This window comes from Salvelinus fontinalis, chromosome 4 (genome assembly GCF_029448725.1).
Source record: "Salvelinus fontinalis isolate EN_2023a chromosome 4, ASM2944872v1, whole genome shotgun sequence".
Taxonomy (NCBI): domain Eukaryota; kingdom Metazoa; phylum Chordata; class Actinopteri; order Salmoniformes; family Salmonidae; genus Salvelinus; species Salvelinus fontinalis.
The window spans coordinates 74,402,378-74,429,199 of NC_074668.1; the positions used below are offsets into that span (position 1 = coordinate 74,402,378).

The following is a 26,822-nucleotide window of genomic DNA, read 5'->3' on the forward strand; positions in this document are numbered from 1 at the left end:
TTGGTAAATGCAACGTGGTGGGGGGTAAAGACAGCATGGTAACCAGATGGTTATGTGTGAGCTGTGTAAAGGTTAGTGCAATGATGCAGGCCAGTCTAGAGGAAGTGAATAGGTCAATTGGATTGTAGAGTGAATGCTTCCCATTGTAAATGTCATGATTAAGCTTACAATGTCCATTTGAGCAGTTTTGCCATTTCAAGTCTCTAAAGGGTGTTTGTGTGTGTGTGTGTGCATAGTCGTGTAATTCCAGATGGGTGAAGAGATAGGAGGACTCACAGAGACTGTAGAGAGTAGAGGTTCTTTATAGCTGTACTTGGAACAGTCTTCAGCTGGTTATTCTGCAACATCCTGAGGGAGAAAACACAGTTTTATAACCTGAACTGTGGTCGCACCAACATGCCTCCTCATTACAATTTCTGTACAACCAAATCAAATCAAATTTTATTGGTCACATACACATATTTAGCAGATGTTATTGCGGGTGTAGTGAAATGCTTGTGTTCCTAGCTCCAACAGTGCAGTAATATCTAACAATTCACAACAATAAACAAAAGTAAAAGAATAGAATTAAGAAATATATAAATATTAGGATGAGCAATGTCAGAGTGGCATTGACTAAAATACAGAAGAATAGAATACAGTATTTACATATGAAATGAGTAAAGCAGTATGTAAACATTATTAAAGTGACTAGTGTTCCATTATTAAAGTGACCAGTGATTCCATGTCTATGTATATAAGGCAACAGCCTCTAAGGTGCAGGGTTGAGTAACCGGGTGGTAGCCGGCTAGTGATGCAACCAGCAGTCATGTGGTGCGTACGAGAATGAGAAGATCAGCTCTGTATCAAGTTAAAGTGTGAACACAGTATGAAAATGTATGCACTAACTACTAGTAAGTCGCTCTGGATAAGAGCGTCTGCTAAATGACTAAAATGTAAATGAACACAAAAGGATCACAAAGTGTTGCAGCCTCAGCCTCTTATCTCTGTAAAGAGTCAAAGTCATTGACTCTAACTAGCACCTCAGGCTTTGTTTCATACGCTTGTGTATGGGTTCAGGGTGAAGTAGAGTGTACAGCATGCATTACAGTATACTTGACTGTGGGGAGGTTGTGTGTGTCTCTGAGCACACACATTTGTGTCTGCATGCATATCCCATATGAAAAAATACTATAGTGTATACTATGGTAGGAATAGTATAGTATTCACTGTAGTGTTTTGCAAACTTTACTCACTGTATTGTTTTTGCAGACTGAAGTCCGCAAAAACACTACATTGAATACTGTAGTATTTACTGTAGTTTTTACAGTATACTGTAGTATACATACTGTAGTAAAAAAAGAATAGTATATACTATAGTAATTACTGTATTGTTTTTGCGGATTGTAGGATACTGTATTATTTACTGTAGTGTTTTTGCAGTCATTACTGTAGTATTTACTAAAGTGTTTTTGTTTTATTATCTATTAGAGGTCAACCGATTATGATTTTTCAACGCCAAAATCCGATTATTGGAGGACCCAAAAAAGCCGATACCGATTAATCAGCCAATTTTTATATATATATATACATACATACATACATACATACATACATACATACACACACACACACACACACACACACACACACACACACACACACACACACACACACACACACACACACACACACACACACACACACACACACACACACACACACACACACACACACACACACACACACACACACACACATACACATACATACACATACATATATATATATATATATATTTGTAATAATGACAATTACAATACTGAATGACCACTTATTTTAACTTAATATACTACATCAATAAAATCAATTTAGTCTCAAATAAATAATGAAACATGTTCAATTTGGTTTAAATAATGCAAAAACAAAGTGTTGGAGAAGAAAGTAAAAGTGCAATATGTGCCATGTAAAAAAGCTAACGTTTAAGTTTCTTGCTCAGAACATGAGAACATATGAAAGCTGGTGGTTCCTTTTAACATGAGTCTTCAATATTCCCAGGTAAGAAGTTTTAGGTTGTAGTTATTATAGGACTATTTCTCTCTATACCATTTGTATTTCATATACCTTTGACTATTGGATGTTCTAATAGGTACTTTAGTATTGCCAGCCTAATCTCGGGAGTTGATAGGCTTGAAGTCATAAACAGCGCAACGCTTGAAGCACAGCGAAGAGCTGCTGGCAAATGCACGAAAGTGCTGTTTGAATGAACGCTTACGAGCCTGCTGCTGCCTACCACCGCTCAGTCAGACTGCTCTATCAAATCATAGACTTAATTATAATATAATAACACACAGAAATACGAGCTTTAGATCATTAATATGGTCAAATCCAGAAACTATCATTTCGAAAACAAAACGTTTATTCTTTCAGTGAAATACGGAACTGTTTCGTATTTTATCTAACGGGTGGCATCCATAAGTCTAAATATTGCTGTTACATTGCACAACCTTCAATGTTATGTCATAATTATGGAAAATTCTGGCAAATTAATTACGGTCTTTGTTAGGAAGAAATGGTCTTCACACAGTTCGCAACGAGCCAGGCGGCCCAAACTTCTGTATATATCCTGACTCTGCTTGCACAGAACGCAAGAAAAGTGACACAATTTCCCTAGTTAAAATAAATTAATGTTAGCAGGCAATATTAACTAAATATGCAGGTTTAAAAATATATACTTGTGTATTGATTTTAAGAAAGGCATTGATGTTTATGGTTAGGTACACATTGGTGCAATGTCATCTACACTGATTGAAGTGGATTTAACAAGTGACATCTATAAGGGATCCTAACTTAACTGGATTTACCTGGTCAGTTTTTGTCAAGGAAATGTTTTGTCCACTCAGTGTAAATGGTCTATCCTTGACATGTATGTTTCTCACTTACAGGTGCCACAAATTGGGATATGGGGAGGGGAATGGGCAGGGTATATGCAAATTAAATACTGTAATATTTACTATAGTAAAAAAGGTTTGGGCGGACTGACATTTCATCAGTATTTACTAGTGTTTTTTGTGGATAATTCTGTAGTATTTACTATAGTATTCTACAGTATACTACAAAATTATATACTACTAGTACTACACATGATCAAGGGATACTACAATGTGTAGTATAGAATTCTACAGTATACTACAGAATTATATAGTAAGTACTGTAGTATTCCATAGTACAATTTAATTTTTTTATGTGGGATGTGAGTACTTGACCATGTAGTGATGAGCGTTAGTATCTGTCTGTGGATCCTAGTATCTTCTGGACACAGATGTGGTTATGGTGACTATCTCCCTTCCTCTCTACTATCAGTAGTCTCTGTTGTCAAAGCAGGCTAGGGCCCAGGGGAACAGGCCCTCTGGTGTCCTGCCTCTTCACACACGTCACATGGCCACCGCTCGTTGGGAAGGAAGTGAACACCTCTGTTTTATTTCATTCACCTGTATTTCATTCACCAATTTTATTTACAGGTGTGTGTGCGTGTGAATGTCTGTGTGTTTGATTTTGTGTGGGTTGTGCCCGAGCACTCACTAGTACTGGTCTTTGAACCCTTGGCTCAATGTACAGTCACAGAACATACAGGTATTATATGAGTGTTTGTCTGTGTGTGCGTGTTGTAAGTGTGTGTGTAGGACCAATGAGCGGCACACTTACAGGACTTTGAGCTGATGTAGTCCAGACAGAGCGTCAGGGTGGATGAATGAGAGGTCATTTCCTGCCAGTCGTCTGAGGTAGAGAGAGAGATGAAGAGAGAGAAAGAGAGAGAGAGGAAGAGGGAGAGAAAAAGATGGTGATCAATTCATAATTGCATCGAAAGTTAAACGAGGATTCGTACAGTAATCTATATGTTGTTGGTACAACTTTCAAAGCTTTCAATTTAACAGCTTCACTTTGAAATGTTAATACATTCAAGATTGAAAGTCATCGACCAAAAAAACGAATGAAAACACCTCACAGGCTCCAGTTTGTGTTATCAGGCATAGCATAACATAACATAACGCCTGGGGTGCCAGAGAGACGTGTCAGTGCTACGGCATGTTGTCACTTCACCAGACACTCTGGGGAGAGAGTGGACACATTAGGACTGGGCCTGGGTTTCCCCTCCTGGGTCTGGACTACCTCCCCTTCCCTTCCAGCCAGGGTATCAGGAAGAACTGGCAGTGTGAATAATCATGTGGGGGCGGGTTGTCAGGGACTCATAGTTCCACCAAATCTGGCCTGGGAGATTAGCACCAGATTTATCACCCTCTGCAACTTGAGCTGGGTGGCGTTAGATTCCCCTGCAGCCAATAGCTGCTGGGTGTGAGCCTGAGAGCCTGGGGAATCTGAGTAACAACTCCCACCATGCCCTAATACAACCCCACAACGCACCCCTTACTGGGGCCTACTCGGGGACACACTTTCAGGGATGTCGAACACTGTTAGTCCATCATATAACAACCAGACAGCATCATATGACAGGGTCTCTAGTCTAAACACACAAACGCTAGTGGCAGACTTCCACTGTGATCCAATGGCAGAACATGTTTAAAATCACATATTTGTTGTGGTTGACAAACATGGTTAGGAATTGGAAGGCTATATAATGGTACATGCTCTTCAACTTGACTCTGGCTCAAACCAAATGATTGCCTTCCAGTGGATTCCACAGGACACGCTTCACCATCAAACAAATACATCAATTTGGCTTCTCATGTGTCTTTGTCAACTATTCATTGACTGAATTGTTTCCTTTTGACAGCATTTTCATTGTTTCCCAGCAGTAAATGAACTGTTGAAGTACTTGTAGTCAAATGGGCCAGTTTCATGCATAAATCAAGCCTACTCCTTGACTCTATTGCACTAAGTTTGCAGCAACTGCAACTACTGACAATTATTTATTATTAATCTAGGACTCAAGTAACACAGCTTCAGGTTTGAAAGCAGAGTAGGATTTATGAGCAAATTGGTTAGTGTGTCTGCCAGATTTATAAGGTACTGTAAACTTTACGTCCACAGCCTTGGAGCTGGTCAACGCCCACATGTCTACGGCCCAGCCACCACACGCAGGCCTGCTAACAAATTGCTAGGACATCCTTCACATTTCAGGGTGAAGAACCTCCCCACCCATTCCCTTTCTCTCAACAAATTCAGAACACGTCCCCCTAGGCTTTGATGAAGGCAGAAGAATGTGCTATGCCTTGTTGAGGAAAGACTAAATCCTTCCCTTTCTGTAGCACCACTCCCACAACCATTCTATTTCACTAAGAAACTCACTGGTAGACAACATACACTTCAACATCAGAAGGTGAAGAGATTTGGAACACACACTCGGGGAGACAAATGTGTGCAGAGACACAGACAAATACACAAGCACTCAAACACAAATTGAGGGGGATGACTCCCCTACATCTCTTTATCGGTCAGCATGGTAGCTAGTCTGTGTTGTCCTTTGTTCAGGATGGGAGGTGTGTATGAAGGAGGGTTACGTGACTATCAGAGAGGGAATGTTCCTCTCTGGGCATGTCCCCCTCTCTCTGTCAGCCCTCAGGGCTGGAGCTGTGGTTCAGTGACACACCACCACCCCGGGCTACAGGGCTGGAGCTGTGGTTCAGTGACACACCACCACCCCGGGCTACAGGGCTGGAGCTGTGGTTCAGTGACACACCACCACCCCGGGCTACAGGGCTGGAGCTGTGGTTCAGTGACACACCACCACCCCGGGCTACAGGGCTGGAGCTGTGGTTCAGTGACACACCACCACCCCGGGCTACAGGGCTGGAGCTGTGGTTCAGTGACACACCACCACCCCGGGCTACAGGGCTGGAGCTGTGGTTCAGTGACACACCACCACCCCGGGCTACAGGGCTGGAGCTGTGGTTCAGTGACACACCACCACCCCGGGCTACAGGGCTGGAGCTGTGGTTCAGTGACACACCACCACCCCGGGCTACAGGGCTGGAGCTGTGGTTCAGTGACACAACACCACCCCGGGCTACAGGGCTGGAGCTGTGGTTCAGTGACACACCACCACCCCGGGCTACAGGGCTGGAGCTGTGGTTCAGTGACACACCACCACCCCGGGCTACAGGGCTGGAGCTGTGGTTCAGTGACACACCACCACCCCGGGCTACAGGGCTGGAGCTGTGGTTCAGTGACACACCACCACCCCGGGCTACAGGGCTGGAGCTGTGGTTCAGTGACACACCACCACCCCGGGCTACAGGGCTGGAGCTGTGGTTCAGTGACACACCACCACCCCGGGCTACAGGGCTGGAGCTGTGGTTCAGTGACACACCACCACCCCGGGCTACAGGGCTGGAGCTGTGGTTCAGTGACACAACACCACCCCGGGCTACAGGGCCATCCGCTCAGTTCACTCAATGAAACCTTATGATTTGTTTCAAGGATAAGGCTAAACAAACACAAATTAAAAACTATAGACAGCTGTCAACAAAAAAGCATTCCGAAGCATGAATATAACTGCTAGGCCCACAGTGCTGCTCAGTAGGGTTGGGCGGTATCCCGATTTTCATCACGAGATAACGTTTCTGTACCATACCGGGGTATATGGTATTACTGGCAGTGCACACAATGGGAGCTAATTCAAACAAAACAAAACTATTTTTTTGTTTAGTTTTTTTGGGGCACAGAACAATTTAGGCAACGGGGATCCTGATCCAGGAGGGAAATTAATGCCTCTGCTGTAACCAAGAAGCTTGATCTTGACATATAGCCACTTAACAAGCCAGTTAGGAAATTAAATGCATAGCTGGGGCCCTCAGCATGATATAATTGATTTTGTCACATCTTAGATTTCTTATAGTTATACTTAACTTATAGTTAAAAGCAGTGGCGTAGCACGCATCCCATTTTTTTTTTAAGTATTGAAAATGATACTGTAAGTATTTCGAAAAATACCCTGGTATATGGTTTCTCCCAAGCCTACTGCTCAGCTCCAGAGCAGGATGGAACCTAGAGAACAGGTTTCACTAAGTATATATGACACTGGGCAGAGACCCCTGTCCCTGCCTGAAAGGTAATGTTGAGTGGTAGAGTGCAGCGAGGGTGCGTTTTTAGTCAGGTTGTCATGGAAACCATTGTTTTGCCTTCTTCCTTCCTGCCTGGCATTCCTCCACTTACAATGCGATGAAAAGTAAATTGCCCTTTGACAAAGCAGATGAAGTAGGCCTAGTGTTCGGAAAAGAAGGGAGTGAAGACTGGTTTGAGATGATAGACACACACAGGCTAAAATAACATGGGCACAGAAGCAGCACTGGGTGCAGAATAATGTTAGCTGGTCATTTTGCATTCTCAGGGTTACATGTTACCTGATATCAGGTAGACAGATCTTATCCTTACTTCCAGCCCCCGAACCAGACAGAGGGTTATTTCAAGAGTAAAAAATGACAAAGATTATATATGCTCATTGAATGGGTCCCAGAACTGAGACATGCGGTTGCCACCCTGCAAATTCTCAAAGAAAACACAATGAAAGAAAGAATGTGATGCATCTCACATACATGTTCTCTGGAATCCTACGTAGCCTATAGTCATGGTACTTTTTGATAGCTATCATGGTATAACTTGCCCTTTCTAAAAACACTGCAATTTAGCCGACTATTATGGCATGACTCTTTGGTGTAAGAGAAACTACAGGGTTCTTTATATCTTGCTGAGCAACTTGATGATCAAACACATAATACAACTGGTCTGTTGTGGTTGAAAACCACTAATTATCATATGCATGTGACAAAAACTATAGTGGGTAATGTACTAGAAAATATGAATACTCACAGTTCTTCTAGATAGGGGAAGTTCTTGAAGACAAATGCCGGGAGCTCTGTGATGTTGTTCATGCTGATGTCACTGTGGAACCAAACAACAAGTGTCATGAGTGGATCAGTATTTCTCTCAGGTTAGAAACAGAACACAGCCCTGATTCCAATTCAAATCTCAAACAATCAAGGTGGATTTATACTCCTAAAGATGCAACAACAGAGAATTGCAGAAATAGTACATAATGTTTGATGCCATGGTAGTGTGTAACAAATGTATCTTTTTGGAGGCATAACTAGTAAGTAACTCCTCAGAAGCATGCTTTCAATACGGTTACATTGGTTTTCATGTAATGTAGATTGGTAGAGGGAAGGTACTGTCATCTTCCCCAGCAGCATAATGATTCATTTGGGCCAAAACAGGTCCCCAGCAATACTGTAAACCCTTAAAAAAAAACTCCTCGTATTGCCCAAGGGACGTTCACGTTTCCAACTCACTGCAGAGAAAGACAGGCGTGTAGCAGCACGACAGCTATGCAGACAGCACTCACGTTTCTTCCCCACCTGACTAATTCAGTATGTGACTTACATACAGTTGAAGTCGGAAGTTTACATACACTTAGGTTGGAGTCATTAAAACTCGTTTTTCAACCACTCCACAAATTTCTTGTTAGCAAACTACAGTTTGGCAAGTTGGTTAGGACATCTACTTTGTGCATGACACAAGTCATTTTTCCAACAATTGTTTGCAAACAGATTATTTCACTGTATCACAATTCCAGTGGGTCAGAAGTTTACATACACTAAGTTTACTGTGCCAGAAAATGATGTCATGGCTACAGAAGCTTTGGATAGGCTATTTGACATAATTTGAGTCAATTGAAGGTGTACCTGTGGATGTATATCAAGCCCTAACTTCAAACTCAGTTTCTCTTTGCTTGACCTCATGGGAAAATCAAAATAATTCAGCCAAGACCTCAGAAAAAAAAATGTAGACCTCCACAAGTCTGGTTCATCCTTGGGAGCAATTTCCAAACGCCTGAACGTACCATGTTCATCTGTACAAACAATAGTATGCAAGTATAAACACCATGGGACCACGCAGCCGTCATACCGCTCAGGAAGGAGATGCGTTCTGTCTCCTAGAGATGAACGTACTTTGTTGCGAAAAGTGCAAATCAATCCCAGAACAACAGCAAAGGACCTTGTGAAGATGCTAGAGGAAACAGGTACAAAAGTATCTATATCCACAGTAAAACGAGTCCTATATCGACATAACCTGAAAGGCTGCTCAGCAAGGAAGAAGCCACTGCTCCAAAATCGCCATAAAAAAGCTAGACTACGGTTTGCAACTGCACATGGGGACAAAGATCGAACTTTTTGGAGCAATGTCCTTTGGTCTGAGGAAACAAAAATAGAACTGTTTGGCCATAATGACCATCGTTATGTTTGGAGGAAAAAGGGGGAGGCTTGCAAGCCGAAGAACACCATCCCAACCGTGAAGCACGGGGGTGGCAGCATCATGTTGTGGGGGTGCTTTGCTTCAGGAGGGACTGGTGCACTTCACAAAATAGATGGCATCATGTGGCAGGAAAATTATGTGGATATATTGAAGCAACATCTCAAGACATCAGTCAGGAAGTTAAAGCTTGGTCACAAATGGGTCTTCCAAATGGACAATGACCCCAAGCATATTTCCAAAGTGGTGGCAAAATGGCTTAAGGACAACAAAGTCAAGGCATTGGAGTGGCCATCACAAAGCCCTGACCTCAATCCTATAGAAAATGTGTGGGCAGAATAGAACTGGGAAGCTTGTGGAAGGCTACCCGAAACATTTGACCCAAGTTAAACAATTTAAAGGCAATGCTACTAAATACTAATTAAGTGTATGTAAACTTCTGACCCACTGGGAATGTGATGAAAGAAATAAAAGCGTAAATAAATCATTCTCTCTACTATTATTCTGACATTTCACATTCTTAAAATAAAGTGGTGATCCTAACTGGCCTAAAACAGGGAATATTTACTCGGATTAAATGTCAGTTATTGTGAAAAACTGAGTTTAAATGTATTTGGCTAAGGTTTATGTAAACTTCCGACTTATACTGTATGTAATACATAGAGTAACCATGGGCAAAATTGTGATCGAATCCAACTGAAGTTCTAGGAATTGAGAGATTGTTATATAGGCAGGTTTAGTAAAGATTGTAAACTGATTGTAGAAGGATCCTAAAGCAGCCTACAGATTAGTGCACATCCAACTTCCAATAAAAATTACACGGGCTATAGTATAAAAAGACTGGTATGGTATGACACTATAAAAATGGTATGACACCATAGCCATTCCCTTATGTTCAACAACTCAACAGAGAGTACCTTTAAACTTTGGACCACTCTCATCTTGATTAGGAATCCTTTCATTGGTTTCAAAGAGGAGCCCATAGACACCAGATGTTAGAGTTGAAGCACAACAGGACTGAAAAAACATCCTGCTTTTGATAATGAAGCGAAACCCCCAAAAAGGGTCCATCTTGAATTTCACTACCAGCCGTCCCCAACGTCTTGCATGTGTGTGCATGTAGGACTTTGGATCCTTAAAGGATAATATCGCCCGCCACACTCCCACCCCCCACGTTTCTAACTACAAAGGCCCCCAACAGAAGCCCTCATCGTCCCTGCCATCTATCTTTCCCATCTCCAGGTTACCTAGCTTATCCAATTTCTTCTAGGCTCTGTACAATGGAGCTTCCACCTTGATCCACCCCCCTCTTTATCCCCCCTACGGACACTCCTTGGGGCGTTGTGTGGCCACTATTTGGAAGGCTTTCCCGGTGGTCCCTCCTTTGGATACATTCTGTCTTGCTGACAGCACCCCTACACCTGCACCCTGTAACCATCTTTCACAGGCTGTTGGCTGCCATGGTCAAGAGTGCAGGCAGCCACAGGGACAGGATGAAAGGGTGGCCTGTGAATGCTGTCACCCTCCCTCCCAGCTGCATTAGTCATCAGGGGACCTGCCTATGACCTTCCTATCCTACATAGAAATACAGCTGTGATACATATAGAAAAAACAGCACTCTTTCTGAAGCAAAACAGTTACATGCCCACTGTTTTGAGGGTATGAAATGTCAACATGACATCAAATAATGCAAAGGTGTCACTTTTTGATCATATCAGCCTTGGTGGGAAACCGAAAGAATCACATTTCCAGCAAGAGTTGCCAAAGGTTTCACTTCTCAAGCGAGATTTCCCTACATAAAAAAAAGAGATTGGCGACAAAGACTTCCTTCAAAACACTAATCACATCCAACAGAGGAAAGTATGGGGAGCATGCAGCAGAGACTGTTGTCAAGTCTCAACAGAGCACCTTTAAAACTCCCTGGGATTTCACTGCCAATCCAAGTAAATAGAGACATACAGATCATCTTTACTCAGAAAGAATTGTCAGCTAAAAGACACATGATACCTTTCCTAAATCACTTTTGGGGTCAAAGACAAAATCTACACCTTTTAAACAATTTAAAAAAAATAAGCAATAATTCATCATCTCTGCTATGATGCAAGATGAGAATAAATAGATTATCTCAGCATTCTCAAAGCCAACCACAACCTCTCCATGGTAAGAGGGTCAAAAAGAGGTCCACCCTGTTCAAGTCTCTGGCAAGTAAGAAATTATACTTGTTATTTAGTGGCTTATTGAGTAGTCTCTGATGGTTGGATCATGGTTTGAGAAAGGTTTGTGGTCATAAGCACATCCTTAAAGACTTGGTGCTGGGCTAATAAAAGAAGGCCTACACACTGTTTATGCCCCCAATTCACTGATTTATTGACAACGTTTCGTTCCGAAACGGATCTTGGTCAGAATGATTTTAACCTGAGCTCAGCGTTAGCTTCCCCCTCACAATTACACAGGCCACTGGTGTTTGTCCATAGACCAGACAAGGACCTCAGCAAAGCCACACAACAACCACAGAGCTCCACATTACAGACAGATAAATATACATGGAAAGATTGCCAAGCAGTGCAAAGGCAGACCAAAAAGAGATTCAAATTAAAGCGACTCCAAAACCAAGGCGTGTATATGTGGTATGTGTGTGGGCGGATCAGACACTGGCTGGCATGGAGCCATGAGAGGGAGGGGAAGCTACCGTGTCAAGAACAGCAAGGATTGACAGACAGGACAACGGCAGATAAGTAAGATAGAGATTTGGGGAAAAAGGTTACTATGTCCTTCCTTTGATGATCTCTGGGCGCAGAAGGTGGCAAGTGTAAAAAGTGTCTGATGTAGTCTCTGCAAGGGCCTTGCTTCAAGGAGGCTAAGCCTTAGTTCAGATGCACCATGAATCCCAAGGTGATCTTCAAAAGGAGGACAACTTCACTTCTTCAATACTTTTTGGCAGTGTTTATTTAGCCGGCTAATGTAATCTAAATGAAAATCGATATCATGCCGGTAGATCATTTGTTGAGGTAGAGAAGCCAAACCGGGCACCAACCCAACCACCTGCTTGCTGCTACCATTGACTACCTCAGAAGTAAAGCAAACTCAGTAATGCTTTGGCTTTTTAGCCCCCTGGTCCCATGACAGCAGAGTTGTGGGGGAAAATGCAGGTAACGGGTAACTATTTTCTCAGCCGGCTGTTTCTTATTGATTAAAGAGGTGAAGGTGGTGAGAATTGAGGAAGATGGCTGAGGTTCCCTGACTGCCATGCTGGAAAGGAACAAGGGCACTTTGTAGACACAGACGGGCAGAGTGTTCCACCATGGGAGTGCAGAGAAGGTCAAGCATTTACCACATGGGTACAAGGGGAGACTGATTCGCTGTAGCTAGAGTGCAAACAACCAGCCTGCAAGGCAAACATGTCAGTCCTAAAACAGTGAGAGACAGAGAGGGAGAGAAGTGATTGATATTGGTATGGGAGTTGTTGTCGTTGTAAACCTATTGTCATTTTGCTATTCAAATGTATGTTTTTTATAACAATTTACAACATTGAATCGAACCAAGAGAAAAAGAGATTGACAGAGAATGTGATGATGAGAGAGTTGGAGAGGACTATGGAAAAATAGAAGTAAAAGAGAGTGTGAGTTGTGTGAGGGAGAGAGAGAAAGAGAGACAGAGCAAGAGGGGGGAAGGGAGAGAGAGAGGGGAGAGAGAGAGAGAGGTAAACATTCTACCATCTAGCAGTCATCCTGTTTGGGAGCGGGAACCAGTGACTGGCTCCTTTCACCTCTGCTGACCATGAACAAAAGTATCATTCAGCTTAAGATGGATAGAGGGCACCAATGGCGAGTGAGCTAGCTGGACCAGTGAGTGAGAGGGCATTAGTCCCCCTATCCCCTCCCTCCCCTAAACTTGTGCTTGTTCACACTATGAAAGGACTTCAATTGAGATGAGATGTGAGAAGTGACTCCCTCCTACCCCAAACCCTCATGCCCCCCGCATGCACACATGAGAGCGAGAGCACACACACAGTCACCAAGCTCTCAAGAGACTGAGATGTTCTTTTGTCACTCGTATCTAGCAGAGATGCAGCAGGCATGCACTGTGAGAGGGGAAATTGGTGTACAGGGTGGGGGGGGGGGGGGGGTTCCAGAACTTATTTCTCTTTCTCCCCACCTGTTTTCCTCAGACAGGAGAGTCTCAATTTCAGCTGCCAATAAAAAACGTAATGTACACACCAACGTGCTGCAGGCAGCTCCAACCCCCAGCCCACCTCTCCAACCTTCCCCTGGGCTGCTGGCTGGTGCCAACCCAACACTCTGATTTATGGACTGATAAAACAAAGGGCACAGGCCAATTCCAATTTGTGTCAAATTCCGTAAGATTATGGAAATCAACAGATGCATAAATGTTAAAGTATTGTAAGATATTGCCAACGAAAGTGGCAATGTACAGTACTGTATATTATTTTGTGACTAAGTATATGGGTTACTAATTTTGAAGAATGACGACACATGAAATAAAAACTTGAAGTAACGCTCTCTAAATAACTACAAATGCAGGACAAGAGCAGATCTAGTCATACCTCTGTCTGAAACTATTCCAATTTAAAAGGAAATTCCAGAATTCCAAGGCCAGAAATTCAACAAAAAAACCTGACTTTCAAAAGATGGCGTTAATGTCTGTGGCCCCATTTCTTTTAGTTCTCTTCATAACAGAACTGCTGCCCTCCATTCTCCTCTCTGCTTCTATGTCCAACAGTTTCAGTACATTCATGGGGTGGCAGATTGTACTGGATGGAATCACAGCAGGAGGAAAATCACAAACAAAGCCAACCTTCTGGGAAACCATTCTCCCACCTCTGGGAACAGCAGGTCCTGCAATGTGCCTCTTGTAAGACTGCTGGACCTGTCTGCTTCTATCATTATCTGTGTGTGTGTGTGTGTGTGTGTGTCAATTTCCCTGTTTCTTTCTGTCCATTAATCTCTCCCTTCAGTAATTTTCCATATCTCAATTTATCAAGCTCTTCACTATTTGCCTGTCTTGTTGATCCCTGTCTGTCTCAGCTGTTTGAGCAAAAAAAGCTTATAATTGCCACTAAACGTCACAGCAGATGATGTGTACCCCAATTAATAGATTAAGTTTTTTGTTTGCTGACACACTAATGTAAAGTGTTACCAAAATATATTTCTAGCAGAGTACTAAGGATGTAATTCCACTTTTGATGAGCGCTAAATGGGATTAAATTAACATTATGGAGGTGCATATTTTGTTTAGTTCTTTAAACAAACATTAGCTCACTTCCGGTAAGGAGCATTACCAGCTCAGCACAGCCTCCCTGTGCATTAACTCTGACAAAAAGAGTCTTTCTACAGCTGCGATGTGTCGCACTAATCCATCATGACCCCTGACCTCTCTACTCACCAAAACACAGAAGGAATGGAAAGAAGGGGAGTTTAAGAGACAGAGAAGAGACATTGAATGGAGAGAGTGAGAGAGAGAAATACAAAGAGAGAAATAGAAAGAGAGAGACAGCTGCACTAAGGGTGAATTCCTCAGTAACATACTAATTTTTTTACTTTCAAATGTATTTAAAACAACAAAACAAAAACAATGATTGACCACTTTTGACAACGTCCAGTGAACATTTACTTGAAGAATTGTCAGTGGAAATTGCTAAGTAGTCCCTGTGCATAGAGTTGTATCATTTGTTCGCAATCATTGGTTTTTGTTTGACATACATTTTAAAGTGAAAAATCACTCTGTTAGCGTGGAATTGCTCTAAGGCAACCCGTCAAATACTCTGAGGGTTTGAACTGAATATATCACGTAGTTATGAGCTAAAAAGCTGTCACAAAGCATTTGGTTAACCCTTGCTCAGTGTAGGTGCACAAGAAGCCTTCACGCCCACACTTCCAACCGTAATAAGTAGACTTGGCAATTGTAATACAATATTTGGGGCTATGTTGGTAACTTACACACAAGTCTGAAAAGATCATGATGTTTGATAACAGCATACACTACACTGTGTCTTAGTTGACACATTGGTAAATACCACGGTTTCTCTTCATTTTACCTGACACAAAACTTCTCTACATTAGCAGTTTATTGGGTCAACTCTAGAGCGTGTGTATTTCTACAATTCTGCTGGATATTAATGCATTCAAGAAGTCAATCAAATGTACTTACAGTCCATGTGGTGTAATGTTCAGGTACCTAGGTGGAAATAAATATAAAACCAACCCCTCAGCTTTTATGTTATGTAAATAAAGGTGATGGTGATATTGTATATATTTAAATTTCTCATTCAGTCTTGGATATGAAACTGTTCTGTATCAATACCCACCGGGTCCAGACGTCAATCCAACATCTATTTCACGTTGGTTCAACGTAATTTCATTTAAACGACATGGAAACAACTTTGATTCAACCAGTGTGTGCCCAGAGGGTAGTCTTCTCAAGGTCAGATCCTTCCTTCTTTTCCACATTAGGAAGCACATTTCCTTCATACACCTTCAATAAATAACACATAGACCCTTTGACGCCCTTGGGCGGCTGCTCTGTTAATCATTAACTAAGACATTGTGAAACATTTAAGGCTAGTTAACCAGAAATGTATTAACTATGTAGACCCAGTCTCAGTTTCTCCTCAGTTAGTCATGCTCTTCCTCTTTCTCTCTAGTAAGGTAGTGCAGAGCAACTCGCTTTTTCTTGGTACAGAGACAAAGACAGATATGATGGCGGAATCACAGGGAATACAGAAAAGAAACAATGACCATTCCTTAAAAATAAACTATAGGCTAACTAAAAGACCCATGTCATAGGGCTTTTGGTTTAGTTGTTATTTTGTGTTGATCACAACAGCTTTTTCCTTTCGGCGGTTCCTGAACAAGATTCAGAAAATATTTTATTTTGTTAAAAATATAGTCTACAAATAATTTAACATGGCACATTTTCCCCATGTTGATAAGTTGCTTGAGCCACAATTTTGCAACTTAGGAAACTTTGGAAGGAAAGTAAATAAGACTTAATTATTACAGTAAAGTGTTACTGAACTGACAAATTCTCTGAGATGAATTCTGGTGTATCTGGTGTATGAATTCTGGTGTAAGATTAATTTGAATTTGCATCACTTTGTAAAGGACATGTAATACATATGTAAAGGATATGTAATGGAAATAACAGAATACCAACCACAACAACTGTCTCTGAGATGATGGGTAAGTGTGTCCACAGTGTTTTCTTTTAGGGATAGGCATACACCTAAAGTGACCTGGGACTTTCTCTGCCATGATGTGAGTTGGTGAGTGGAGCAGCATTCAGGATAAACAGTCTCAGGCAGGTACAATCCCCTTTCTGCCCGGGTATTTCTGGGATCTGTTCATGTCTGATCTCCAATATTATGAAGATCAAATTAAAGGTATACACCAAAACATCATGAGGTTCCCTCTGTCAATGCCTGTTCTGGATCAAATCTCAGCCTTCTTACAGCAGCAGGCACAAGATGTCTTTGCGGTTCTATTCCTTCATATCTCAACAAGGAGTCAGTCGAGACCACAGAGCCAAGACAGGCCAAAGAATCAGCAAATGAAGACAGATCCACCTTCTTGCTTTACACAGATGGGCTACTATTCCACATGTCCCTAAATATAAGTGGCTGTAGTCTAAGAAAGTGAAAGTCCAGGTGCCAGGCCAAGGAATATGCTATAGCTTGTATGCTTTTCAGTATAGTAAAATACTACGGTATAAGAGGGGCCATATCAAGGAAAGGTCAGCAAGTGAATGAGTTTGGACCAGCATGAAACATTTTGGCACCCATTGCATAAAAAAATAGCCTAGCCAATACTGTATATACTGTACCAACCTTCAATTTTATGGGCTACTTTTCCTCTGGCTGTTCTTCATTCTTTGTGTTTGCTCTCTCATACCAACCACAATAATGTGTTTGTTATCAGTTGAATAACTGATCCACAGGCCAAAGTTGTAAAAACCCACTCGATTACTTGGCTTCATTGACAGCCATTGTGCAAAAGTTTGCTCCAGTACTGACGAGTAAGTAGTGGCCGACCTTACCGTTTCAAACACGTCCTAACTAGGGAGAGATATTAATTCTAGGTTTAATCGTGTTTTATTACACAGTTTCAATATGTGTTGATACTTACAGATAGTAGGTGAAGGCGCTTAGACCAGTCGGGACTGTGGTCAGACCTTTCCCAGAGCAATCGGCGCCTCCGTCCTCGTCGCAGCTGCATGAGGACGAACAAATAGCCGGAGTGGATTGTCCTTGACCAGCCGCACCATTCCGTAGTGAAAACAACCGCAAAAATATCCAGATGACAAACACGCGCATGTTCTTCTTCTGTTCAGACTGAGCAAAATGGCTTTACGTGTTTCTCTTATAAGGACATGTAGGCCACTTTTCGTGTGACTGCTCTGTTGTGATGGCTTGTCCAAGAAGCTTGAATGCGTATTCTTGTTGATAGGTAGTCGACCACTTCAAGGATATAACATGTTAATGCATCAGTCCCACCAAACATATATCCTTAACTACCCCTGTCAAATCTGGGACATTTTCTTTACTCAAACAATGCGGTTTACCTTGCACTAAGTGTCCTCCTGTTCCTATTCATCCCGTGTGGAGTGTTGGTCCCATAAAAATAAGTAGCAACCATCCACACAGACGACAAAATTGGCACCTTTTGCTTTTTCCGTTTTCGTTGTCCCATTAAATCAGAAAACCAGGCGGATCCGTGCGTGGACAAAATAAGAAGACTCAATACAATTCTCCAACCGAAATGGGAAACACTTGGTGACTTATTTTAGCTATCGTTTCCCTCTCCTGATTTGTTTCCTGTAGAAAAACACAGTCAGCTTTCAGCCATTCCTCACGTTTCCTTCCTTTGCTCCCTGCCACCAGCAGCCCGCTTTTTCTTGCTCACTCGGTAAGCGCCCTGCCGGACAACCTGCCACACGATCTGCTGAATACAGTATGTTAATACTGACCTACATATTAATTATTTCACAACGTCACACTTTAGCTTTAGTAGGCAACATACTGCAATTAATACGTTTGTAATTGTGTAACAATTAATTGAAATTATCAATTCATTTCCACCTCAGTCCTTTCTTTGAGTGTGGTACAATGTCAGGTTAGTCCTTTGGTTGTAATTGGTCAATATCTGATATAAAGGTAGGCTTACCATTCTTGTTTTAGTGAATTCCAACTGACTGAAATGTAGTTATTATTAGATAGGCCTAATTGTCAGGTTATTATCATTTTACAAAATGCTTTCTGCCAATAATACTGTAGGCCTAAAATAAAGTGTAACCGGACAGTTTCTTCAACAACTACATGCTACATGCCAGATGAAACTTGTTAGTTAGCCTTCTCAGGTCAGATGTTATTTGTTTGATTACATAATACTTTGTGTGGGTCCTGTGATTTGTTGAGTTGGAACTTGGGCCATGCACCCTTTTCTTTATCTTTTTAAAAATTGAACCTTTATTTAACTAGGCAAGTCAGTTAAGAACAAATTGTTATTTACAATGACGGCCTACCGCGGCCAAACCCTCCTCTAACCCGGACGATGCTGGGCCAATTGTGCGCCGCCCTATGGGACTCCCGATCATGGCCGGTTGTGATACAGCCCGGGATCAAACCTGGGTCTGTAGTGAAGCCTCTAGCACTGCGATGCAGTGCCTTAGACTGCTGCGCCACTCAGGATTTCTGCTTGACTCCTGCCTCCAACAAGGGGGAATGTGAAAGTGTGACAACAATCCAGCCAGTAGAGTAGATACTTCTCTCTCAATGGTTTAAGAGTTGCTGTGCTAAATAGGACTCTATCTTCACCAACCGGGTGGCGGGCAAGGTATTTTGTTACTTGTCCATTGCTCCCTCCTCCAAGCGTGGCTCTTCTCTGTGGTTGGGCAGGCAATCCTCTGTGACTTGTGTCAAAGCCTCTGCTGCAGAGGTGACCAGTGCGAGTTCCCCAGAGGCATGCAGACCTACAGCGGGTGCTGTCCAAGGTGCCATTCAGCCTGTTCAACATACAAATATATGGATAGTGTATGATATCGAAGTGAATAGTGTATGATATCATTAAGAAACGTTGTAGAACCAGCCATCTCTCCAAACTGATCAATATGTTGCTCAACAAAATATTAAGAATTCTGTCTTTTCAATTGAAGTTTCTCTTACATCAAAGAGTCATGGCATTGTGGAGTCGGTTAATGTAGTGTTTTCAGAAAGCCATACATTTTTTCAAGCACCAACATGATACTCACAACAATGTTATCCAATTAGTTCTAACTGGTAGTAGTGCACATGATGGTGACATACTTATAACATACAACATACATTCCGCCACTGTGTGTGAACGCAACAGCAGCCAAGTTTGTGCAGATGGAGAGGAAGATCCTGCAAGGTTGTCAGTTTTCATGTAAATTATATTTGCATAATTTTGCAAGTGAAAGGAGCAAAGGCACTTGTTATGATAGATTGTTTGAGAAGGAAATTGTCCAAACAGAAGCACATTAACAAAGCAATCCATGTAACATAGCAGGTTTATCAAAGCATTGGTGGACGTACATAATGGGCAGAGGTTACAAATGTGTTTTTAAGTGACACATTTTACAAGTTTTGGATCCCTTGATGTTAAATGGAGTATGTAATACATTATTAGATTGTCACATATACCAATGCACCCTACCTATGGATCTGTTATGTCCCCTTCTATACAACCTTTATAGAGTATGACATAAGTTTTAAGATGAGTAAAAACCTTTTGCACGCTATATAAAGCCTTTATACGGGGAGGGGGTGTAGATCAGCTTTAATATTCCAGATAGATTTGGCATTTACTTATTTGTTTATTCCTGTCACGTTCTGACCTTTATTTTCCTTTGTTTTGTCTTTAGTTAGTATGGTCAGGGCGTGAGTTGGGGTGGGCAGTCTATGTTATGTGTTTCTATGTTTAGGTTTGTATTTTGGCCTAATATGTTTCTCAATCAGAGGCAGATGTTTTGCATTGTCTCTGATTGGGAACCATATTTAGGTTTCCTGTTTTCACTGTAGGTTTGTGGGTATTTGTCTTCTGTGTCAGTGTTTGTGCCACACGGGACTGTTGTTCGGTTAGATTGTCTTTGTTATTTTGTTTTGTGTAGTGTTCAGTTTTTTTAATAATAAAACATGGACACTTACCACTCTGCGTTTTGGTCCGATCCCTGCTACACCTCCTCTTCAGACGAAGAGGAGGAAATCAGCCGTTACAATTCCCCCTTCCCCTCCCATCCCCCCTCCCCACCCCTCCCCTGATTGGGGTTAGCTAACAATACGTCATCTACTGCAACTTACAGTGATTATAACTGTAGTTAACTAATTATACAGTTGAAGTCGGGAGTTTACATACACCTTAGCTAAATACATTTAAACTCAGTTTTTCACAATAACTGACATTTAATCCTAGTAAAAATTCCCTGTCTTAGGTCAGTTAGGATCACCACTGTCACGTTCGTCGAAGTGAGGAGACCAAGGCGCAGCGTGATGTGAATACATTCTTTTTTAATGAACGAATGAACCACTAAACAAACTAACAAAAACAACAAAACAAACGTGAAGCTATGAACGACTAGCACCCAAAGGTGCGGACTCCGGCCGCGAAACCTGACCCTATAGGGGAGGGTCTGGGTGGGCATTTCACTGCGGTGGCGGTGGACGCTTCGTGCCATGTCTCACACTTGGAGGCTTCTTGCCATGGATCATCACTGGAGGCTTCTTGCCATGGATCATCACTGGAGGCTTCGTGCCATTGATCATCACTGGAGGCTTCGTGCCATGGATCACCACTGGAGGCTTCTTGCCATGGATCATCACTGGAGGCTTCGTGCCATGGATCATCACTGGAGGCTTTGTGCCATGGATCACCACTGGAGGCTTCTTGCCATGGATTATCACTGGAGGCTTCGTGCCATAGATCATCACTGGAGGCTTCGTGCCATGGATCATCACTGGAGGCTTCTTGCCATGGATCACCACTGGAGGCTTCTTGCCATGGATCATCACTGGAGGCTTCGTGCCATGGGTCATCACTGGAGGTTTCGTGCCATGGATCATCACTAGAGGCTTCTTGCCATGGGTCACCACTGGAGGCTTCTTGCCATGGATCATCACTGGCGTGGAGAGACACACAGGAGGCCTGGCTCTGGGAGCAGGCACAGGACTCACCAGGCTGGGGAGACATGCAGGAGGATTAGTTCTTAGCACAGGCACAGGACTCACCAGGCTGGGGAGACATGCAGGAAGCCTTGTCCTTGGCCGGGGCACCGGATACACTGGGCCGTGGAGGCGCACTGGAGGTCTCGAGCTAAGAGCCTGCACAACCCGTCCTGGCTGGATGGTGACTTTGGCCCTGCACGTGCGGGGCGCAGGCACATGACGCACTGGGCTGTGCAGACGCACTGGAGACAGTGCGCAGAGCCGTCGCAGGATATCCTGGGCCGTAGAGACGTACTGGAGGTCTGGAGAGCAGGGCTGGCACAATCCTTCCTGGCTGGATGCTCACCCTAGCCCGGCCGATGCGAGGAGCTGCGATGTAGCGTACCGGCTGTGAACGCTCACTGGAGACACCGTGCGCTCCACCGCATAACAGGGTGCCTGACCAGTACGACGCTCCACCCGGTAAGCACGGGGAGTTGGCTCAGGTCTACAATCTGACTGAGCCAAACTCCTCGTGTGACCCCCCCTAAAAAAAATTGGGGGCTGCCTCTCGTGCCTGCTCCGCTGTGCCACCTCCTCAGGACGGCGATGTTCTCTCGTCTGTCCCCAGGGTCCCTTGCCTTCCAGGATTTCCTCCCATGTCCAACTCTCCAGGTAACCACGCTGCTTGGTCCTCTTTTGGTGGGTAGTTCTGTCACGTTCGTCGTAGTGAGGAGACCAAGGCGCAGCGTGATGTGAATACATTATTTTTTAATGAACGAATGAACCACTAAACAAACTAACAAAAACAACGTGAAGCTATAAACGACTAGTGCTGACATGCAACTACACATAGACAACTACCCACACAGACAGGTGGGAAAATGCAACCTAAGTATGGTTCTCAATCAGAGACAACGATAGACAGCTGCCTCTGATTGAGAACCACACCCGGCCAAACACACAGAAATACAAATCATAGAAAAAAGAACATAGAATGCCAACCCAAATCACACTCTGACCAAACCAAAATAGAGACATAAAAAACTCTCTACGGTCAGGGCGTGACAACCACTTTATTTTAAGAATGTGAAATAATAGTAGAGGGAAGGAATTATTTCAGATTTTATTTGTTTCATCACATTCCCAGTGGGTCAGAAGTGTACTGACACTCAATTAGTATTTGGTAGCATGACCTTTAAATTGTTTAACTTGGGTTAAATGTTTCGGGTAGCCTTCCACAAGCTTCCCACAATAAGTTGGGTGAATTTTGGCCCATTCCTCCTGACAGAGCTGGTGTAACTGAGTCAGGTTTGTAGGCCTCCTTGCTCGCACACACTTTTTCAGTTCTGCCCACAAATGTTCTATAGGATTGAGGTCAGGGCTTTGTGATAGCCACTCCAATGCCTTGACTTTGTTATGCTTAAGCCATTTTGCCACCACTTTGAAAGTATGCCTGGGGTCATTGTCCATTTGGAAGACCCATTTACGACTAAGCTTTAACTTCCTGACTGATGTCTTGAGATGTTGCTTCAATATATCCACATAAGTTTCCTGCCTCATGATGCCATCTATTTTGTGAAGTGCACCAGTCTCTCCTGCAGCAAAGCACCCCCACAACATGATGCTGCCACTCCCATGCTTCACGGTTGGGATGGTGTTCTTCGGCAAGCAAGCATCCCCCTTTTTCCTCCAAACATAACAATGGTCATTATGGCCAAACAGTTCTATTTTTGTTTCATCAGACCAGAGGACAATTCTCCAAAAAGTTCGATCTTCATCCCCATGTGCAGTTGCAAACCGTAGTCTGGCTTTTTTATGGTGGTTTTGGAGCAGTGGCTTCTTTCTTGCTGAGCAGCCTTTCAGGTTATGTCGATATTTTACTGTGGATATAGATACTTTTGTACCTGTTTCCTCCAGCATCTTCACAAGGTCCTTTGCTGTTGTTCTGGGATTGATATGCACTTTTCGCACCAAAGAACGTTCATCTCTAGGTGACAGAATACGTCTCCTTCCTGAGCGGTATGACGGCTGCGTGGTCCCATGGTGTTTATACTTGCGTACTATTGTTTGTACAGATGAACGTGGTACCTACAGGCATTTTGGAAATTGCTCCCAAGGATGAACCAGACTTGTGGAGGTCTTGGCTGATTTCTTTTGATTTTCCCATGATGTCAAGGAAAGAGGCACTAAGTTTGAAGGTAGGCCTAGAAATACATCCACAGGTACACCTTCAATTGACTCAAATTATATCAATTAGCCTATCAGACATTTCTAAAGCCATTACATAATTTTCTGGAATTTTCCAAGCTGTTTAAAGGCACAGTCAATTTTGTGTACGTAAACTTCTGACTCACTGGAATTGTGATACAGTGTATTATAAGTGAAATAATCTGTCTGTAAACAATTGTTGGAAAAATTACTTGTGTCATGCACAAAGTAGATGTCCTAACCGACTTGCCAAAACTATAGTTTGTTAACAAGACATTTTTGGAGTGGTTGAAAAATGAGTATTAATGACTCCAACATAAGTGTATGTCAACTACCGACTTCAACTGTACATATATTCCTAATTTCCTCTTTCTGCAAGTGCTGTATTTTCACCAACAGTGGACAATCCACCATTCTTATCTTAATTCCATCCCTCCGATGTCCACAGATTAACTCATCTTTCCCAGTATAACACCATTTTGCTATTTCCTTTTGCAATACATCCCTCCATTTTACTGTAATATCTTACGAGAAATATTAATTCCTACATTTCTTCTTTAAGTAATTGCCTCTTCCAATTTTGTGGCAGAGCTGCGATGAGTTGGTTATCATTTTGTATTGAGCATACACCTCCTTACACTGTTGTTAGTTGCTTGTGTGACAATTTTACCATCCTTGTTTACAATGTCCTTCCTTGTAAATGTTTTCAAATAATAGTTTTCTTTCTATATCAGTACATTGGAGTTTTGCTGTAATATTTGATCTACCTTTTCTGGAGGATGTCATTTAAATTGCAGCCAACTCTGTTTGGCTTTATTTAAAAAGGAAGACACTTTAAATAGGATTATACTGTCAATCCACCAAAAATGTGCGGTTTTAATCTGCAAAAAGGCAAAGAGCCCCCTCTTAAACATATGATGTGCCTTTCTTAGTAGCCTGCTGGAAAACCCGTTTTGGATTGAGAGTTTCTGTATGTGCCTTAATATTAAAAACATTTAGCCCTCCACACTTATGCTCTTACAGTCACAGCAGTGCAGTCAGAAAGTATTCACACCCCTTAACTTTTTCCACATTTTGTTGTGTTACAGCCTGAATTGAAAATGGATTACATTGAGATTTTGTGTCACTACAAACAATACCCCATAATGTCAAAGTGGAGTTAGGGTTTTAGACATTTATACAAATAAATAAAAATGAAAAGCTGAAATGTCTTGAGTAATAACAAGTCACATAATAAGTTGCATTGACCTATTCTGTGTGCAATAATAGTGTTTATCATGATTTTTGAATAACTACCTAATTTCTGTAACCCACACATACAATTATCTATAAAGTCCTTCAGTCGAGCAGTGAATTTCAAACACAGATTCATCCACAAAGACCAGGGACGTTTTCCAATGACTTGCAAAGAAGGGCACTTATTGGTAGATGGGTCAAAAGCAGAAATTGAATATCCCTTTGATCATAGTGAAGTTTTTCATTAAACTTGGTGTATCAATACACCCAGTCACTACAACGATGCAGGTGTCCTTCCTAACTCAGTTTCTGGAGAGGAAGGAAACAGCTCATGGATTTCACCATGAGGCCAATGGTGACTTTAAAACAATTTACAGAGTTTAATGGCTGTGATATGAGAAAACTGAGAATGGATTAACAACACTGTAGTTACTCCACAATACTAACCTAATTGACAGAGTGAAAAGAAGGAGGACTGTACAGAATAAAAATATCCCTAAACATGCATCCTGTTTGCAACAAAGCACTGAAGTAACATTGCAAAACAAATTGTCAAAGCAATGAACTTTTTGTCCTGAATACAAAGTGTTATGTTTGGGGCAAATCCAATACAAAACATTACAACCATCCATATTTTCAAGCATAGTGGTGGCTGCATCATTTCATGACATGGCTTGTAGTTGTTAAGGACTGGTGAGTTTTTCAGGATAAAAATAAACAAAATGGAGCTAAGCACAGGCAAAATCCTAGAGGAAAACCTGATTCAGTTTTCCAACAGACACTGAGAGACTCCCGAGTGGCACAGCGGTCTAAGGCACGGCATCTCAATGCCAGAGGCGTCACTACAGACCCTGGTTCAATTCCAGGCTGTATCACAACCGGCCGTGATTGGGAGTCACATAGGGCGGCGCACAATTAGCCCAGCGTTGTTTGGGTTTGGCTGGGGTAGGCTGTCATTGTAAATAAGAATTTGTTCTTAAGTGCCTTGCCTAGTTAAATAAAAATGTATCTTTCAGCATGACAATAACCTAAAACACAAGGCCAAATATACACTGGAGTAGCTTACCAAGACAACATTGAATATCGTCGAGTTACAGTTTTGATAATCTATGGCAAGACTTGAAAATAGTTGTCTAGCAATGATCAACAACCAATTTGACAGAGCTTGAAGAATTTTGAAAAGAATAATGGGCAAATGTTGTACAATCCAGGTGTGCAAAGCTCTTAGAGACTTACCCAGAAAGACTCACAGCTGTAATCGCTACCAAAGTTGATTCTAACATGTATTGACTTAGGGGTGTGAATACTTATGTAAATGAGATCTTGTATTTATTTTTCAATAAATGTGCAAAAATGTCTAAAAACATGTTTTCACATTGTCTTATGGAGTATTGTGTGTAGAAGGTTGAGAAAAATAAATACATTTAATCCATTTTTAAGTCAAGCTGTAACACAACAAAATATGGAATAAGTCAAGGGGTATTCATATTTTCTGAAGGCACTGTACCTACTGCCAGTACAGTATAGGTTGTTGCCTGATTGGTTCCAGAGAATAAGAAAAAAAGGAGCTAAACATGAGTTAATCATCAGAAATAAGCATGAGTTAATCTGGCAAAATTAATACAAAATGATGTGCAGACATATAATTATTATGATGTAAAAGAACAACTTACATGCAGTTGTTGTCAGCAGCAACCAAAAGAGATCCTCTGCCTCTGATAGTTCTGGGTTACTGCCAGACTGAGCAAAACATAGATAGTGTGTTAAAAGTAATGTAATGATTAACTAGTCTATTTAATTACCAAGACTTATGATACATAATTTCTTAGAAATAATGTAAACATACCTCCTCTCAGTCAGCAACAGTTTTCTAAACCTAAATTGACTCCACACTGAAATAAACATAACAATTAGCTTATTGCCCAGGCTGTCAGGCTGGGTCTCTATATCTAATTTG

General features: G+C 42.1%; 1 protein-coding gene across 2 annotated transcripts in view; it reads right to left on the minus strand.

Moving 5' to 3' along the window:
- The window catches only part of LOC129854375 (leucine-rich repeat-containing G-protein coupled receptor 4-like), a 35,188-nt gene extending 16,958 nt beyond the window's left edge, over positions 1 to 18,230 (minus strand). Inside the window, exons 1-4 of one of the 2 annotated variants that reach the window (XM_055921338.1) lie at positions 17,388 to 18,230; positions 7,807 to 7,878; positions 3,685 to 3,756; positions 277 to 348 (exon numbers count right to left, since the gene is read on the minus strand). In XM_055921338.1, coding sequence (XP_055777313.1) covers positions 277 to 348; positions 3,685 to 3,756; positions 7,807 to 7,878; positions 17,388 to 17,575 — 404 coding nt within the window. In that variant the 5' untranslated portion in view covers positions 17,576 to 18,230. The remainder of the gene's footprint in view (positions 1 to 276; positions 349 to 3,684; positions 3,757 to 7,806; positions 7,879 to 17,387) is intronic. The other variant, XM_055921337.1, reaches the window with a different exon arrangement.
- Between the last annotated feature and the right edge of the window lie 8,592 nt (positions 18,231 to 26,822).